The 16,346-nt window shown below is 42.9% G+C and overlaps 1 protein-coding gene across 4 annotated transcripts in view; it reads right to left on the reverse strand.

Moving 5' to 3' along the window:
* Window positions 1-1,594: 1,594 nt before the first annotated feature.
* Rxfp1 (relaxin family peptide receptor 1) overlaps window positions 1,595-16,346 on the reverse strand; it is an 84,215-nt gene continuing 69,463 nt past the window's right edge. For 2 of the 4 annotated variants that reach the window (XM_075950730.1, XM_075950731.1), the window contains 5 exons: window positions 16,178-16,249; window positions 12,370-12,599; window positions 11,526-11,936; window positions 7,989-8,207; window positions 1,595-5,176 (listed from right to left, as the gene is read on the reverse strand). In XM_075950730.1, the coding sequence (XP_075806845.1) occupies window positions 4,875-5,176; window positions 7,989-8,207; window positions 11,526-11,936; window positions 12,370-12,599; window positions 16,178-16,249 (1,234 nt within the window). In that variant the 3' untranslated portion in view covers window positions 1,595-4,874. The remainder of the gene's footprint in view (window positions 5,177-7,988; window positions 8,208-11,525; window positions 11,937-12,369; window positions 12,600-16,177; window positions 16,250-16,346) is intronic. The other 2 variants (XM_075950733.1, XM_075950732.1) reach the window with 1 other exon arrangement.

A 16,346-nucleotide genomic window follows, 5' to 3' on the forward strand; every position in this document is an offset into this window, starting at 1 on the left:
CCAGTTGGCTTCTTGGTCACAGCAATAGAAACCCTAAGGAAGACACCACACCACAGGTATTTTAGTTTTCGAGACAAGGTGTTTAAATTAGCCTAGATGAAACTTGAAGTGACCTTGAATTGCTACGTGACCTCCACTTCCCAAGTGCATTTCCCAGGCTTCCTGTCCATCCTAGTACCAGGTAACAGGATCTCTGGGCTGAAGTCTGCTCCTTTCCCCAGATCCACCAATTGCTGGGAAGCTAAGAGTTTGGCTTCACACTTGTCGCTCTGACCACAATTCTGGAAGGGAAACTAGGGTCACAAGAGGCTTGTTTTTTTTTCTCCTGTTCATATACTCTGACTCACCAGACCTCAAAATGGGCACAGATATTGCTGGCCTATCAATCCTTGTCCTGGCTGCCTTTGGTACCTGTCGGTGACCTAAAACAGCGCCACGGCAAACGCTCTGGGGGTCTTAACCCTTCAGACCTCCTTTCTTGTCTCCTTTGGGTCTGATTGCTCTGATGCTTGATGAGCTGAGATTAACCTTAGGGACATCCATGACAACCCTATGAAAGACTGTCTTTACGCTCACATCCCTTCCCCCATAACCTCCTCCAACCTGTTTTATAAATAATCTCTTCCAGATATCCTTCAGGAAGTAGATCCAGCAAGAACCTGAGTGTTAGCAGGCCTTCTTCTGTCCTTGATACTACTTCTTATGGCTCTAACTCTTCTCAGTAAATGTAGACACTCATTTCTTCCAGAATTGAACAAATCCAACCACGAAAGGTCATACAATGAGGAGAACCTTGTCTTTCTGAAAGTGCTTGTCTGTGTCTTGTTTTCAACTCCTATGGGAGTGTATCTCACAGTGGAATAGCTAGGCCACATGGTAGATTTATTTTGTGTCTGTGTTGTGAGGAAAGGCCAAATTTTCCCACAGTGGTTGCCATTTTGTATACGTTTGTGTGTGTGTGTGTGTGTGTGTGTGTGAGAGAGAGAGAGAGAGAGAGAGAGAGAGAGAGAGAGAGAGATTGATTGCTCACATGAGTGCCATGTCCAAGGAAGCCAGAAGAGGGTGTCAGATCAAATCCTCTGTACCAATGAGAGTACCTGGAGTGAAATTTGGGTCCTCAGGAAAAGCAGCAAGGGTTTGGTGTTCTCCCAACCCAGTTCACCTCCTTGATGTCCAAAGGTCTGAACTGGGATAAAGCCATTCTCCTCTTTTGTTGTTCTCATTTTTGCGTCATTCAGAATCCATTACACAATCCAAAAATCTCAAAGAATTACGCTGTGTTTTCTTCTAAGGACTTTGGAAGTTACTTTAAGGTTCCCATGCCAAATAATGAGTATAGATAGCATCTTCACACACATGTACACTTGTCCTCATTTCTTCCCCCACACTGCTAGCCTTTGTGCCCCTAACTCCACAAAATGCTACCCCTTCTTCCCCAACTCTCTTCCCTGTCCCTTACTCAATATGTCTTCCCTCTGACGGTTCCTTTTGTAATTTCATTTCACATACGTATCCACACTCACACATACACACACGCGCGCACACTCATGTGAGAGGAAACATACTATTTACCATTTGAGTCTGGCTTATTTCGTTTAACGTATACTTTATTCAGTCATCAAGAAAAAGAAAATGGCATTTTCAGAAAACTGGATGTAACTGGAGATTTCCACGCTAACAGAGAGAATGCAAAATGATTCCCAAACCTGAAGTATTTCTATGTACCCACGATGAACTTGCTTCAATTCAAATGAAGTTTCTTATTGATATATAGGAAGGCTACTGAATTTTTTGAAAGTATGTAAATTCTCTTTTTCTTACAATGAACATCAAGGCCCTTTTGTTTTTTTTTCTTTCCTTTTTTTGTGAACAGAATTAACAATAAATATGGGTACACAGGCATCTCAGGGGTCTTAACACAGAGGGTGTACACCCATAAACTGATTAGCTAGGTCACATGGTATTTCTATTAGAAACACTAGATAGAAAATGTTGAGATCCAGGAGCTTTGTGGTGCAATCTTTTTAGGGTCTTTTAAGTGTAGCTTTGGGTTATCTACAATAAGGATATATTAACTTTTCCCTGTCATGTTTGTGTTCATTGTGTTTCTTTTTATTCTTTCTCAAGCTAAGACTTTGAGTAAGAATTATGTAAGCGGGCACTTGTAGGAAGCACAGCTTACAGAACGAACGCATTGGAGGAACCAGAACTGTTAAACACACGGGCCTGTTTTCTTCAAAGGAAGAACATGATTGGCGCTTGGTCACCTGGACGGCTGGAGTGGATGTTGTCTTGACTACCTGGTGATATTTTTGCTATTCTGTGGAGTCAGTCTACCTGAATCCCTCCAAATCCTGGGGTGTTTAGGCTTTAATCCTGAGCTTTGTGACTAGAACCCATCCTTATGACAGAGGGCCTATGTACTTTGTATCCTCCTCCAATAGAAACCACTAGATTATTGCTTATGCTCATGACAAGTGCTTCCTCCTCAGGCCCTAGCCTCAGCACTCTTTACCAGTCAATAGAACACATTGCAAAGGTCACAGGTGTTTCCCACTTTGCTAGGAAGTCTATGAACCTGTGCCTCTAGCTTTGTTGTGATAATCGTCACATGGAAACCTCTTTCCAAAGTTTTACTGTGCCTAAGTGTGTAAGAAAAATAAACCACAAGGTAGACTCTGGAAGTTTTGTTCCAGTGCCTGAAAAATTGGTGCTGCCTCAAGTTTCCCTCTTCACCTCGGGCAGGTGGTTTTCCTGCCACCGTGACACTTGTGTGGTCCCTGATAGACACCCTTATCTCATTCCCTGCCGTAGAGGAAATACTTTTTAAATATTTATTTATTTATTATGTATACAATATTCTGTCTGTGTGTATGCCTGCAGGCCAGAAGAGGGCACCAGACCCCATTACAGATGGTTGTAAGCCACCATGTGGTTGCTGGGAACTGAACTCAGAACCTTTGGAAGAGCAGGCAATGTTCTTAACCTCTGATCCATCTCTCCAGCCCCGAGGAAATTCTTTCATTCATTTCCCACTTAATTTAGTCAGCTAAAGCTTTGTTTTCTATAACCTTTATTACACTGGCATTTGTTCCTCTATTCTTAATTTCTTTAGGGTTTTTATCATGAAGGGTGTTGAATTTTGTCAAAGGCCTTTGTTTTATGCATCTCTTGAAATAATCATGCGAGATCTGCCCTTTTCTGCTTGTGTGTTATATTAGATTTATTGATTTGTGTGTATTAGACCCACAAACTTGCGTCCTTGGATCAAACAAACTTGGTGAAGGTGTGTGATTTTCCCCAGTCTGTTCTTGGCTTTGACTTGCGGGTGTTTACTGAGAATCTTTGCGTCTATGTTTGCCAGGTAGTTTTTTATTTGTTGTGCTTTTCTCTGGTTTGAGGCAGGGCTGGGCTGGGCTCCTGGAGTGAGTTTGCTGGTGTGCCTTCACTTCCTTTCTGAGGAACAGTTGAGGAGCTTTTCTTTAGAGTGTTGTTGGCTGGCTGTGTATGTGAGTTGCTTATATCTTCCTGATTTAATTTATTTCGGTTATACTTGTTACCCTTTTAAACAATCAGTTGGTGGAAACATGAAGGTTTACTCCTGGACTCGGAATTGGATCTCATTGATTTAAACGCCCTCATTTTCCCTTTTCTCCCTCACCCCTCTACAATATTCCCACCTACTATCCTGCTTCTTCACGATGGTGCTCACTTAAAGCAAAGTGGCTAGGGAGAGACAAAACTGCTGGTTCTGAATTGATAACAAAGCTTGCCTGGCTCCTTTATCTCTGTGTACGTCTGTGGTGTCTGTATGTATGTGCATATGGGCGAGCACACTGGTGTGGAAGTCAGGCAGACATTAGGTGTCTTCCCGATAGCTGATCAACAAGCCTTGGGGATCCTGCCTCCCCAGCACTGGGATTATAGGTATGCTCTACCACACTCAAACTCAGGTCCCCGTGTGTGTGCAGCAAGCACGTTAGCGATTGAGCCCTCTCCCAGGCTCTACTTTTGCACGTCAGAGGCAGGGTCTTTCTAGGCTGCTGAGGCTGGCCTTGAACTTGTGCTCCTGCTTCTTCCTCTCTACTGTGAGGGTCACGGGTTTGTCCACCACACCTGGCAGCCAAGCTTCCTTTGAATAACATTGTGTTGACTCTCAAGCATGGAGACTCAGAGAACGATACTGAGGATTTTTAGATAGAATGTTTCTGCTTTGCATACAACCGTATTTAATAATTTGTGTGTATGTGATGTGCACGTGTGCACACACATGCTATGTCACACAGGTGGAGCTTAGAGGTCAATTTTTCAGAGTCTATCTCTCCTTCCAGCTTGACATGGGATCCGGATATTGAGCTCAGGTCAGCACATTTGTAAAGTAATCACTTTTATCCCCTGAGCGCCTCCATGGCTCCACACATTGTATCTGATGCTATAATTTTTGAGTACCATAAAGCTTCTGTCCTCAGTTTTAAAATGTCTATGGGCTTTATGCTTGCTGATATGCACAGCAGAGAAATCTAGGAGCTGTGGGTAGAATTTGTGTAGTTAGCAGTTAAACACAATACGTAGATTAAAGAGGCTTTATATTGTGTGTGTCCAGCACTTTATCTCCATGCAGTGTGCATAAACGCATGCTAGAAAAAGAGTCCCCTTCGTTTCCTATGCAAATGTATACGAGTATCCATGCACACGTTGTCATGAAGCTTCTTCTCTTTGTATGAACACCAGTTACCTTTCCCTGCCTTGCGTCACTGTTAGCGAACTTGTCTTAACCATAAGTTATACATTTTATGGCATTTTGCTTCATATCAGCAAGTCCTTCCAGACGCACTTCACAGTATTCTCTGAGAATAAAGGGTTCCCAGAACCAGTTATGAATAAGAATTGAGTCTAGATGACTGAGAAACTAGTGACAGATCGCAGGGGTCTGTGAAAACCGCTGGCTTCATGAATTCAGCGGGCATCTCTTGCACAGGCCACATTTCCACCCAGATGAACGAGGGAGCGAATGCCTTTGGAGTCTCCTTTCTGTCCACAGACCTTCTTTGTCTGTAATTGTACCAGAGCTGATGGATCATTTCCTTGAAAGGTCTGGTGGTCAAAGTGTAGATGATTGGGTTCAAAGCGCTGTTGATGGGCAGAATAAAGATCACCACCCAAGAGGTGATAGTGTCTGGAAGAGAAAAAGTGGGAAAATCTGAGTGTTCATAGATGGCACAGGCATCTCTTGTGTCTCCCATCTTCAGCCCCCCTTTCCTTTTTTGAAGACCAAGTCTCTGGTATTTTCGAGATGTCTTTCTGGAGTGTCAGTGTTAAAGGAATGGACACCAGTGCTGTGAAGGCATGGGGTTCTTTCTGTGTGTTTTTTCCTGACTACATTGAAGTGCCATCAAAAGAGCTCCATTGGGAGTGTTTACACGAAGTCACGACATTTCATCATGAATCCAGTTAAAGAAAAACCATGTTCTTTACCATTTGTCACCCTTTGATATATATATATATATAATTTCTTGAGACAGGGTTCCTCTCTGTAATGGCTCTGGCTGGCCTGGAATTCACTGTTGACCAGGCTGGCCTTGAACTCACAGAGTTCCACCTGCCTCTGCCTCCTGAGTGCTGGAATTAAAGGCGTGTGCCACCATGGCCTGGTTGTTGCAATGTTTCGATTAATAGGAAGTATGTGAGACCCAGGGCAGGCTGGTGACACGTGGGGCCCAGGCCACATACCTGCCATGGCAGGCAACACAGGTTTCCAGGAAAAGCCATAAACTGATACCACCCAGGGAGGGACAGTAGCTAATGTTCCAACCGTTAGATGAAATTAGATAAGATCACCAGATGTCCCTGAGCCTAGGACTCACCTATTCCCCTTTGCCAGGACCCCTGGACAAATGTCAGCCAATCAGGGTCCTGTACCCTGGAAATCCCCTCACTTCAACCTCTACTGTGATAAAAACCCTATCCAGACTGGGCTGGGCACTCTCTGCTCTCAACCGCTCAAGGGACAGGTGGCAAACCCAAGCTTAAGCTTGGTTGACTGAAGGCTTTTTGCTTTTACATGTGAGTGCAGACTCTGTGGTGGTTTTTTGGGGGAACCCATGATATGGGCCTAACAAGAACATGTTATATTTCTCATAATAGATTTATTTTGAATTCTCTTTTTTGTGATTTATTTGATTTTCTTCTGCTTTTCTTGGTGGCACTGCTAGGGATGGGACCTAGTGCTCTGTACATGGTAGGCAAGTACTCAGCTGCTCCCAGACCTGTTTGTTTTAAAAATCCACACACATTTTAAGGCTTGCGCAATACGCATTGTGTGTGTGTGTGTGTGTGTGTGTGTGTGTGTGTGTGTGTGTGTATGAGAGAGAGAGAGAGACAGACAGACAGACATGCAGGTATATGTGCACATGTGTGTTCATGCATGTAGAGACCAGAGGTCAATGTCAGGTCTATTTCCATTGTTCCCCACATTATTTTTTGAGACAGGACCTCGCAGTGAACTCTATTCCAAGAGTCTTGTGTAGGATGAATCATAAAACTCTTGCTCCTTTTGTATCAAGGTTATCTACTCAACACCGTCAAGATTCACGTATCACGCAGCATGTGCCAGAATCTCCTTCTCAGAGATGGCAAGGATGCTCAGCGAGTCAAGATTTGTGCTAACGAGCCTGACAGCCTGAGTCTGGTGCTCAGGATTCTCATGGTGAAAGGGGAGAATTGACTCCAGCAGATTGTCCCCTGACTTCCACGTGTGTGTCATAGCACAAGTGTGTATGCACATATGCATACACATGCAAAATACATAAGTGTGAAAAAATAAAAGTTCCTTCCTTTATACACATGAGTCATGAATGATCTGTGTGCATTTTGGATCCATCCATGTATCTGCAGACACTCTGCTGCTGCTCTCTCTTGGCTGTTGTGACTAGCGCTGCCGTGAACATAGGTGTGTAGATATCTATTTTAGTGTTGGCTTTCAATTCTCTTGGACATTTATCGAGAAGTGGAATGGCTCGGTTGTCTGGCAATCCTATACCTGAAATTTGGCGGTTGCCAGCACACCTTCCTCTGTAGCTACACTGTGTTCCGATTTCGCGATCAGTGCACAAAGTGTCACTTTTCTTCTCGCCAACGTATTCATATTCATATCCATATTTTCCCTCTCTGAACAGAGCAGCCACTGTGACACATGCAATGTACATTATTTTAAAACCCTGTCTTGTTCTCTATTATGTCATGTCCCGGTGTGGTGTTCCCTAGCATAGGAGGTAGGGAGGAGCATCCATTATGTTCTTAAAAAATGAATTCATGGGGCTGGAGAGATGGCTCAGAGGTTAAGAGCATTGCCTGCTCTTCCCAAGGTCCTGAGTTCAATTCCCAGCAACCACATGGTGGCTCACAACCATCTGTAATGAGATCTGGTGCCCTCTTCTGGCCTGCAGGCATGCACACAGACAGAATATTGTATACATAATAAATAAATATTTTAAAAAATGAATTCATGATATGGTAACTCCTTCAGCTTGTTTTTCTTCATGGTTATCTTAAGCAGGCAACCAGTTCCAGCCCTGCAAACCACTTTGTTTGGTCATGGTATTTTGTTTTTGTGGCACTTAGCGTTTCTGGAAAGGACTGAACAGTCCCCATCAGTAAACATTTCCTTGATGGTGGAACCAGAGTCCCCATTACTCTGACTGGTAATTAAAAAAAAAAAAACAACAAAACTTTATTTTTATTTTATGTGCATTAGTGTTTTGCCTGCATGTCTGTGTGAGGGTGCTGGATCCCCTGGAACTGGAGTTACAGACAGGCTTGAGCTGCCATGTGAATGCTGGGAGTTGAACCTGGGTCCTCTGGAGGAGCAGTCAGTGCTCTCAACTGCTGAGCCATCCAGACCCTGACTGGGAATTCTTGAAGTGAGCTAGTATTAAGCGTGTTGGTCGTTAGCCCCGCACGGATTTATCCTTTCCGGCAAAAGCTTGTACCTGGGATTTCCACCTGAAGCAGTGAAAGAAACTTCAGGATGAAGATGGGGATCCAGCAGAGCGCGTCAGTAAAGACGATGAGGAAGAAGCGCTTGGCGAGGACCACCTCCCGCTTCACCTGCTTCTGGATCTCGGTCGCTGTGATGGTGCTCCGGTGGATGCTGTAAAACATGCTGCCGTAGGAGAACACGATGATGATGAACGCTACCAGGTTGATACCTGTGCAGACAACGAGAACAGCAGTAGTGCGTGTTAGCGTTCTCCTATGAAGAACAGACAAAGCAGGCCTTAGACTTCACTATTAAAGACCGCGGAGCCCATAACGTGGTACTTAATTAATTACCCACTTCATTACTTGGTGACAGGGTCTTACTGTGGAGTTCAGGCTAGCCTTTAGCTTGACTAGGTAGCCTAGGCTAGACACCAGCTCACAGTCCTGCTGCAGATTACAAATGTGTGACCTGCATTTCCACTTCTACAGTCTCATCCCCATTGCTGTCACAGACTATTTCCAGGTCTGTCTGTGTTCCCCAGGGACTCTGCAGACCCTCTGGACCCAGCCTTCCTCCCATACCCCATCCCTCTGTGTCAGCCACCGATACCCAGAGACACACTCTACCTGTGAACATGCTGAGAATTAGGTAGGCACTGAGTCTCTCACTCTCCTTCCTGTCCTTCAATTCCAATTCCCCAGTCTCACTGCAGCTCTGTGGCAGACCACCTACAAGCGCCTGTCCTTCCTCTCTGATTGCACTTTCTGGACACTCCCTCAAACCTCGCAACAGACCCAGCTCTCCTCCCTCTTGTAGACTCGAGTGGTCCCACCTCTCTTACCGCCCATCCCCATTCCTTTATGTCAGCTCCCAATATCTAGAAATACGTTCAATCTGGAACTCCCAGTAACCACACCTGACAGGACTCAAAAGCACTCCCTCCCAAGCAAGCCAAAGCTACCATACTCTCCGAAGATCCAGAGAGGATAACAGAAGCAAGAACATTCAACCTATCAAAGACAAGACCTGACGTCAGCACCTAAATCATACTAATCCCAAACCTGCTGTGGAACAATGGTCTTGTATCCTGTCATTTGTATTATTTTAATAAAACACTGATTGGCTAGTAGTCAGGCAGGAAGTATAGGCAGGGTGACCAGGCAGGAAGTAGAGGTGCGGCGACAAGAACAGGAGAATTCTGGGAAGAGAAAAAGGTTCAGTCTGCAGTCATCACTCAGAATCATCACCCATCATCTTGCAGAAGATGCAAGATGAGAATGTCTTGCTGATAAGGGTACCAAGCCACATGGCTAACACAGACAAGAATAATGTGCTAATTTAAGATGTAAGAATTAGTTAATAAGAAGCCTGAGCTAATATACCAACCATTTTATAATTAATGTATTTCTCTGTAACTTTACAACTGCAGAACGAGGCAGGACAGAAACTTCTGTCAACACAAACCCAGATGCCTAGATGCCAGTGCAAAAAAAACCCCACAATAGTTAGTAGCCAAGACAATATGTCTCCACCAGAACCCAGGAACCCTACTCCAGTAGGTCCTGAAAAAGCTATAGAGCTTCAGCCCAAAATAAGGATTTCAGAATAGCCACTATGAATATGCTCAAGGACCGCAAAGCGGGCATAAATAACTCTACCAGTAACGTCTGTGAAAGCATTAACAAATAGCAGAGACTCCAAAGGCCAGACAGGCATAGATGAATGTTTAATAAACTCTAACAGATGACCACAGATGCCTCCCCCAGATTACTATACCCAGCAAAACTTTCAATCACAACAGATGAAAAACACTCCACAATAAAAGCAAATTTATTTATCCACCCCTAGAGAAGGCACTAGAATGAAAACTTCAACCTGAAGAGTAACCACTCCTAAGAAAACATAAGCAATAAATGATCCCAGACCAGCAAATCAAAAGAGTGGAAAAATCTCACACCATAACATCTAAATAGCAGGAATGAACAAACACTGCTCACCAATAGCTTTCAACATCAATGGTCTCAATTCTCCCAATGAAAAGATGCAGGCTAACAGACTAAAAAACAAGATCCACCATTCTGCTGCATCTAGGAAACACACCTTAACATCAAGGACAGATATTGGCTCAGTGTAAAGGATGGAAAACGTTATTCCAAGCAAATAGACCTAAGAAGCAAGCTGCATGCAGAAGAATTCTAATAGATCCATATTTATCATCCTGAACAGAACTCAAGTTAAAGTGGATCAAAGACCTCAACATATGGCTGAATATCCTCAATCTGATAGAAGAGAAAGTGGGAAATAGTTTTATCATAGAAAAAGATTGTTTCAATGGGCACTTCTAACAACAATTAATAAATGTGACCTCATGAAACTGACAAGCTTCTGTATGGCAAAGGACACCACCATTCAGAAAAAGCAGTAGGCCGCAGAATGGGAAAAGATTTTAATTAGTGACACATTCAATATTTAACATATATAAAGATGTAAAAAGAAAAAAAGAACTGGATATCAGTAAAATAAACCAATGAAAAGTGGGGTACAGACTTAAAAAGACAGTTCTAAAGGAGGAGACACAAATGGCTCAGGAACATTTAGAGGAGCATTAACCAGCCTTAGTCATCAGGGAAAAGCGAATCAAAACTCACTTGAAATTTCATATGACACCAGTTGCAATAACCAAGATCCATAAAACACATGACAAGTCATGCTGGCAAGGATGTGCTGGGAATTGAACTCAGGACTTTTGGAAGAGCAGGCAGTGCTCTTAACTGCTCAGCTATCTCTCCAGCCCATGCTTAACTTTTAATAAGTCTTTTATCTTACTTTTTGTTTGCTTCTCAGAATCACTTCGTACACAGAAGTCATGAATCCTTTTGACTCAAATATTGTTGAAGTAATGAAGGATGGTATGTTTAATTTTAATTTAGCATATTAAATAAATTTGACAAATATCATGGATCATTTGCTCTCTAATATTAATGATACGTTCTCATATTTTAAAAACCTTGTGCTCTACTCTGAGAATATTTTCATTTTCTGGTTTAGAACAGTTTCACATATATGCTGCAGCCAAAGCTATGCATGCCTGTACATAGGAATTTGAAAAATAGCAAATATCATTATGTTTATATTGTTGGGGTAAATATGTGAAATGTAATCGCTTAATGTTCTTTATTGAATACACCAGATTGGAACTTAACTGATAAAATGTCATTTGGGGGAAAAGAATTCTCCCTTGGTATTCTGATTCTGTTGCATTCACCCCTCCAGCCACAGGTTGGAAGAACAGAACTTTGTAATAATAGAAGGCGTAAATAAATGAGTCCCTCGCTGTGAATGACTCTAGCTAGAGCTGAAACACACAAAGGCTGGCAATGCAGGGTTTCTTTTTTTCTTTTCTTTTTTTTTTTTTTTTGGTTTTTCGAGACAGGGTTTCTCTGTAGCTTTGGTGCCTGTCCAGGAACTAGCTCTTGTAGACCAGGCTGGCCTGGAACTCCCAGAGATCTGCCTGCCTCTGCCTCCCGAGTGCTGGGATTCTTACCAAGAAAAATCACCACGGAATAGATCTGGGCTCCGGTACTTCCCGAGTCCTCTGAGTGAAGTGGAAAGCACACTCCGTTCGTGCCGTAGTAGTTTCTGAAAAATTCCTTATTGCTGAGTGGAGCAAAAGCCACTATGAACCCAACAATCCAAATGAAAGTCAGAACCGTGATTGTTCTGCATTTCCGAGGCCTGAGACACCGAAAAGGATACACTATGCAGATGTATTTTTCCAACGTTAGGAATGTTAAAAGCAGAACGGATACTTCCGTGGATAGAATGGCCAAAGACCCCATAAGCTGACAATGAGCGCTCTCCATCCACGGCTGGGCGTGTTGGTTATATTCGCCCCGAAACTTGAGGTCAAAGGCTCCGATCACGAATAAATATACTCCCATTAGGCAGTCAGCACCTACGAGAGTCCGAAGTTTACAGGTTCAGAGAAACACAAAGTATGCTTATCTTTACACGAAACATTTTTTTTTAACGATCCAGTTTCTTCTGTATTAAGAGGAGACACATTTTACTCTCTTAATCTCTCCGGCCTCTTTGGCCCCTTTCTTTTACAAGATTTTATTTTTATTATGCATGGGTACATCTGTGTTTGCATGTGGGTATGTGCACATGCTTGTATTCACCCCTGGAGACCAGAGATGTTGAAGTCCCTGGAGCTGAAGTTACAAGCCACCGTGTACGGGGGCTGGGAACCCAGTTTGGGTCTTCTGAAGGAGCTGTGTGTGCTCATCACCACTGAGCCATCTCTTCCGTTCCACAGAGTTTATTTGCTAGTAGCAACAGTTTTGCACGTTTCAAACCGAGCTCCTCTTTAACCGGGAGATACTCACAGCAGAGAGAAATGATGGACAAGGCATGCAGCTTGTTCTCAGACCTGATGTAGGGTCGCATACAAATGACAAAAATGTTTCCAAAGCAGGTAACTGCAGACACAACCCAGACAAAGACTCTCTGAATGATGTTTGCCAAGAGGTTCTCCAGAGACGAAATTCCATCCGTGTTGGGCTTACAGCTGCGTACATGCGGGGCATAGCCACAGTACTGAAATCTCTTAAAATAGCTGACGTATAGAGAGAAGACAAAATTAGAGCGTATGTTTAACATTAAGTTAAACATCACTGATGCTTGTTTTCAACATTTTCTCAGTTGAAAATGTGTTCATATAAGATTTCGTGGAATAGAAAACATTCCTTACTGATTCCTTATGATTCTGAAGTTCAAAATTTAATTCTTAGTCACTTGGCTTTACAGTAAAAGAATGTGTGGATAAGAACTGAAAGTGGGTGGAATGAATACATGTTAGACATGTCTTAGCATATGCATAATTGGTTAGCTTGTGAACATGAGAAGCAATTTATCCAAAGACGCTTTCAGTGACCGTTTTCAGAATTCGGTCCTTATAAACACACGGTTATGGAGTTTTTATAGCCATAACTTTGCCACAGCTGATCTTACTGCTAGGCTCTTGGGTAAAAAAATCAAAAGCTTTCTCCTTGCTGCTTCCATAGCTTTTTGTCATAGAAGTTATAACATCACATTACATCAACTTATTATCAATAACTACTAAACATATCTAACACTCACACTAGATTCTGAAACACAATGAAGAATAAAATGTTTTCTTCTATAGATACCCACTTTGATAAAGACAGCATCTGGAGAAACAAGAATCACTGTGTGTCAGCAGCAACACAAACACCACTTGTTGGGCATCTTTTAGACATCAGAAATAAATGAATTCCATCAGGTCAGTGGTAGCACCGCCATAATAGGAGATGGAGAAACATTTATTCTAGTAATTGTAGATATTAGAATTGAGACTGTGCCAGTCTGCCTCATAGGCAAAGAGGGGTAGCAAAAACCTTAGAAATGATCTCTGCAGTATAAAAAGTTGCAGAAGGCAAGGTCGGTTGCTGGTGTGTCCATTTGCTTGTTTGATTTCTCTGTGAGCTGTGATGGGGTGGAGCAGAGTAGAAGGGAGGATGTGATGTTTCTTCTTACTGCTTTCATGGAAAGAACTTCAGCAGATACTTGTTTGCTAGTTTAGCTGCTTAGCATAGACTCAACTTTTAGCAACAGTGTCTTGATTTCTTCTGAGGGAAGTCATTCTCTAGTCCCAGGACCCTCAGTGGACGTACAGTGGAGACCCTCCCCTAGTCCAGGGTAGGCAAATACCCTATAAGGAATCCTGAGCCCAGTGCTGCCGTGTGAGTGGCTAATTTCATCCGTGTGTGGAAACTCTTGTTTTCACAATACCTGCTCAACTCTTTCCCCTTTTAGTTATTTCTCAGTTTTACAAGCTACACCAGTTTCTTCCAATCAACTCAGTTTTTCTGGGTCAGACTGTTTTGTTGTAGGCAAGCAAACAAACTTATAAAAGCCTTGTTTCTGAGAAATCATGGGAACATAAACAATGTCTTACGTTAGACTTACAGTGCCAGGAAGATTGCAGTGTGGCTGACAAGGTACTTCTAAGTCATTGAAAATTGCCAGTGTGAAGAGCAATCTAGTACTTCTATCAGCTTCGAGCACTTGCTATGAGCTTCACTCAAAATATTTAGAAAAGTTATAATCAGTGCAAAACAAGACACACTGCATGGAATTTACAAAGGCTACCATTTCACCCTTGCGCTTCCTCTGATCATACTCCGACATTAGGGACAGTTTTCCCTGGGGAAGAGTTCTCCTGCCTTCATTAATTTGTAGCAACTCTTTATTTTGAATATTTAAATTATGTGTTTATATATTATATATGTATATTACATATACATGTATATCATATATAATACTTAAAAGGTAGAAAATAATTGCTACAAATTAATATATACACATGGGCATACATACACACGTGTGTTGTATGTGAGATATGTGTATGTACCTCATGTGTATCTCGTGTGTGTGTGTGTGTGTGTGTGTGTATGTGTGTGTGTAGGTGAGAGAACGGCTTTGGGTGCTGGTCCTGACCCCCCCACCTTGTGTCTGAGGCAGAATCTCTCTTGTTGTCTGTTGTTGCGCTTCATAGTCTAGGTTATCCGGCCCCCAGGCTTTGGGGCGGGCTCTTCTGTCTGCATTCCAGCTCACCCGAGGGGCGCTGAGATCAGAAACACAAGTCACTTGTTCTTCTGCTTGGATCTGAACTCAGGAACTTTTACCCGCTGAGCCATTTCCTCAGCCCTATTTATAATTGATTTATATAACCTACACACATTCTTACTTCTTCATCTGGCGGCACTTACATAAAATGTACACATGACTGACTGGGGTAAAATCAGCGCCCGTAACTGGTGTCAGAGATGAGGGTGTCCTGGAAGACTTGAGTAGACCCCTCTCACATTTGTGTTTCCTGGTATTTGAAAAATTTCCCATTAACTGTTATCAGAGTGTGGGAAACTCAAATCCATTCACCCAATGCCAAACTTTCAGAGTAAATCATTGACAACTGAGGTCTGAGACCAATTAGCCTGCTGAAAAACCTCATAGCCTGGGAACTTCAACAATGAACATTTCCTTCCCAGCTCTCCACACTGGGGAGCTCAAGGTCAAGAACCCAGCAGGTTAGGTGTCTGGTGACCTGCTGCTTCCTGAAACATTCCTACAGTGTTCCACAGGGTGGATAACGCAGGAGAGAGTCTTCCTTCCTTCCCTCCCTCTCTCCCTCCCTCCCTCCCTCCTTCCTTCCTTCCTTTTCTCCCCTTCCTTTTTCCCTCTCTTCCTTCCTTCCATCCTTCCTCCCTCCCTCCCTTCCCCTCCTTCATTTCTCTCTCTTCCTTCCCCTTCCTTCCCCACTTCCTTCTTTCTCCTCGTTTTCCTCCCTCCCTTCCTTCCTTCTTTTTTTCCTTTCCTAAAGTTTGATACTTTTAATTCTCTTATTTTCTCTTTTGTGTAAACATTCATGATAGAACTCTAAGAAGGGGAAGTTGGGAAGTCTCCCTCTGTTAATGCTCCTTATTATTCCCTTAAGACAAAGCCTCTCTTTGAAACCAGAGCTAGACTGATCACCTAGCAAGCCCCTGTGATCTTTTGTTTCTGGCCACCTCAGACACTTTGATTACAGGCTCATATAGCTCACATGGGTGCTGTGAAATCATACCCTCTTCTTTCCTAGCAGGCAGACTCCCCAACTGAGCTTTCTCCCCAGCATGCCTTCCTCTCTCCATTCCTCCTACTGCTTGCTTGGTATCCATCAAACCCAGAACTATGATGCATTAGCTTCAGTCTTTCTCAAATTCATTTTGAGGCAAGGCCTCATTATGAAGCCCTAATTAGGTTAGAACTTGCCATATAGACCAAACTGACTCCAAACTCAGAGATCCACCTGTCTCTTCCTCCCAAGTGCTGTGATTGGAGGTGTGCACCCCCCCTCATCTTCAGTTCTGTTTTAAAGACACTAATGCTGTTCATGAAGGCTCTACCCTCAGGGGCTAGTCATTTCCAAGACTTGGCCTTTTAATAATGCCATCACTCTGGGGTTAGCATTGTAACATACAATTTGGAAGAGGGGCTTAAATACTAAGCATACAGAGGCAAATTAGTAGAAATTATTTATATTTTATTTGCATTTAGTATGGGTGTATTATCACTGGACATGTGGGGACACAGATTAAAATGACGATAAATGACAAGCAAACGTCTACTTACATGTGAGAGAGATTCACGAGAGGCCTAAACATCCTCTGCTGGATATTTGTGATCTCAATTCCCTCTAGGCTGCTAAAAATACCAAGTAGTGGTCAAGAGAACATAGGTTATCCACAGGTGAAGGACAATGCAGTCAAATGCTTTAGGTTAGCATCACTTTAAGTGAAAT

This window comes from Microtus pennsylvanicus, chromosome 16, assembly GCF_037038515.1.
Source record: "Microtus pennsylvanicus isolate mMicPen1 chromosome 16, mMicPen1.hap1, whole genome shotgun sequence".
NCBI classification, from domain to species: Eukaryota; Metazoa; Chordata; class Mammalia; order Rodentia; family Cricetidae; genus Microtus; species Microtus pennsylvanicus.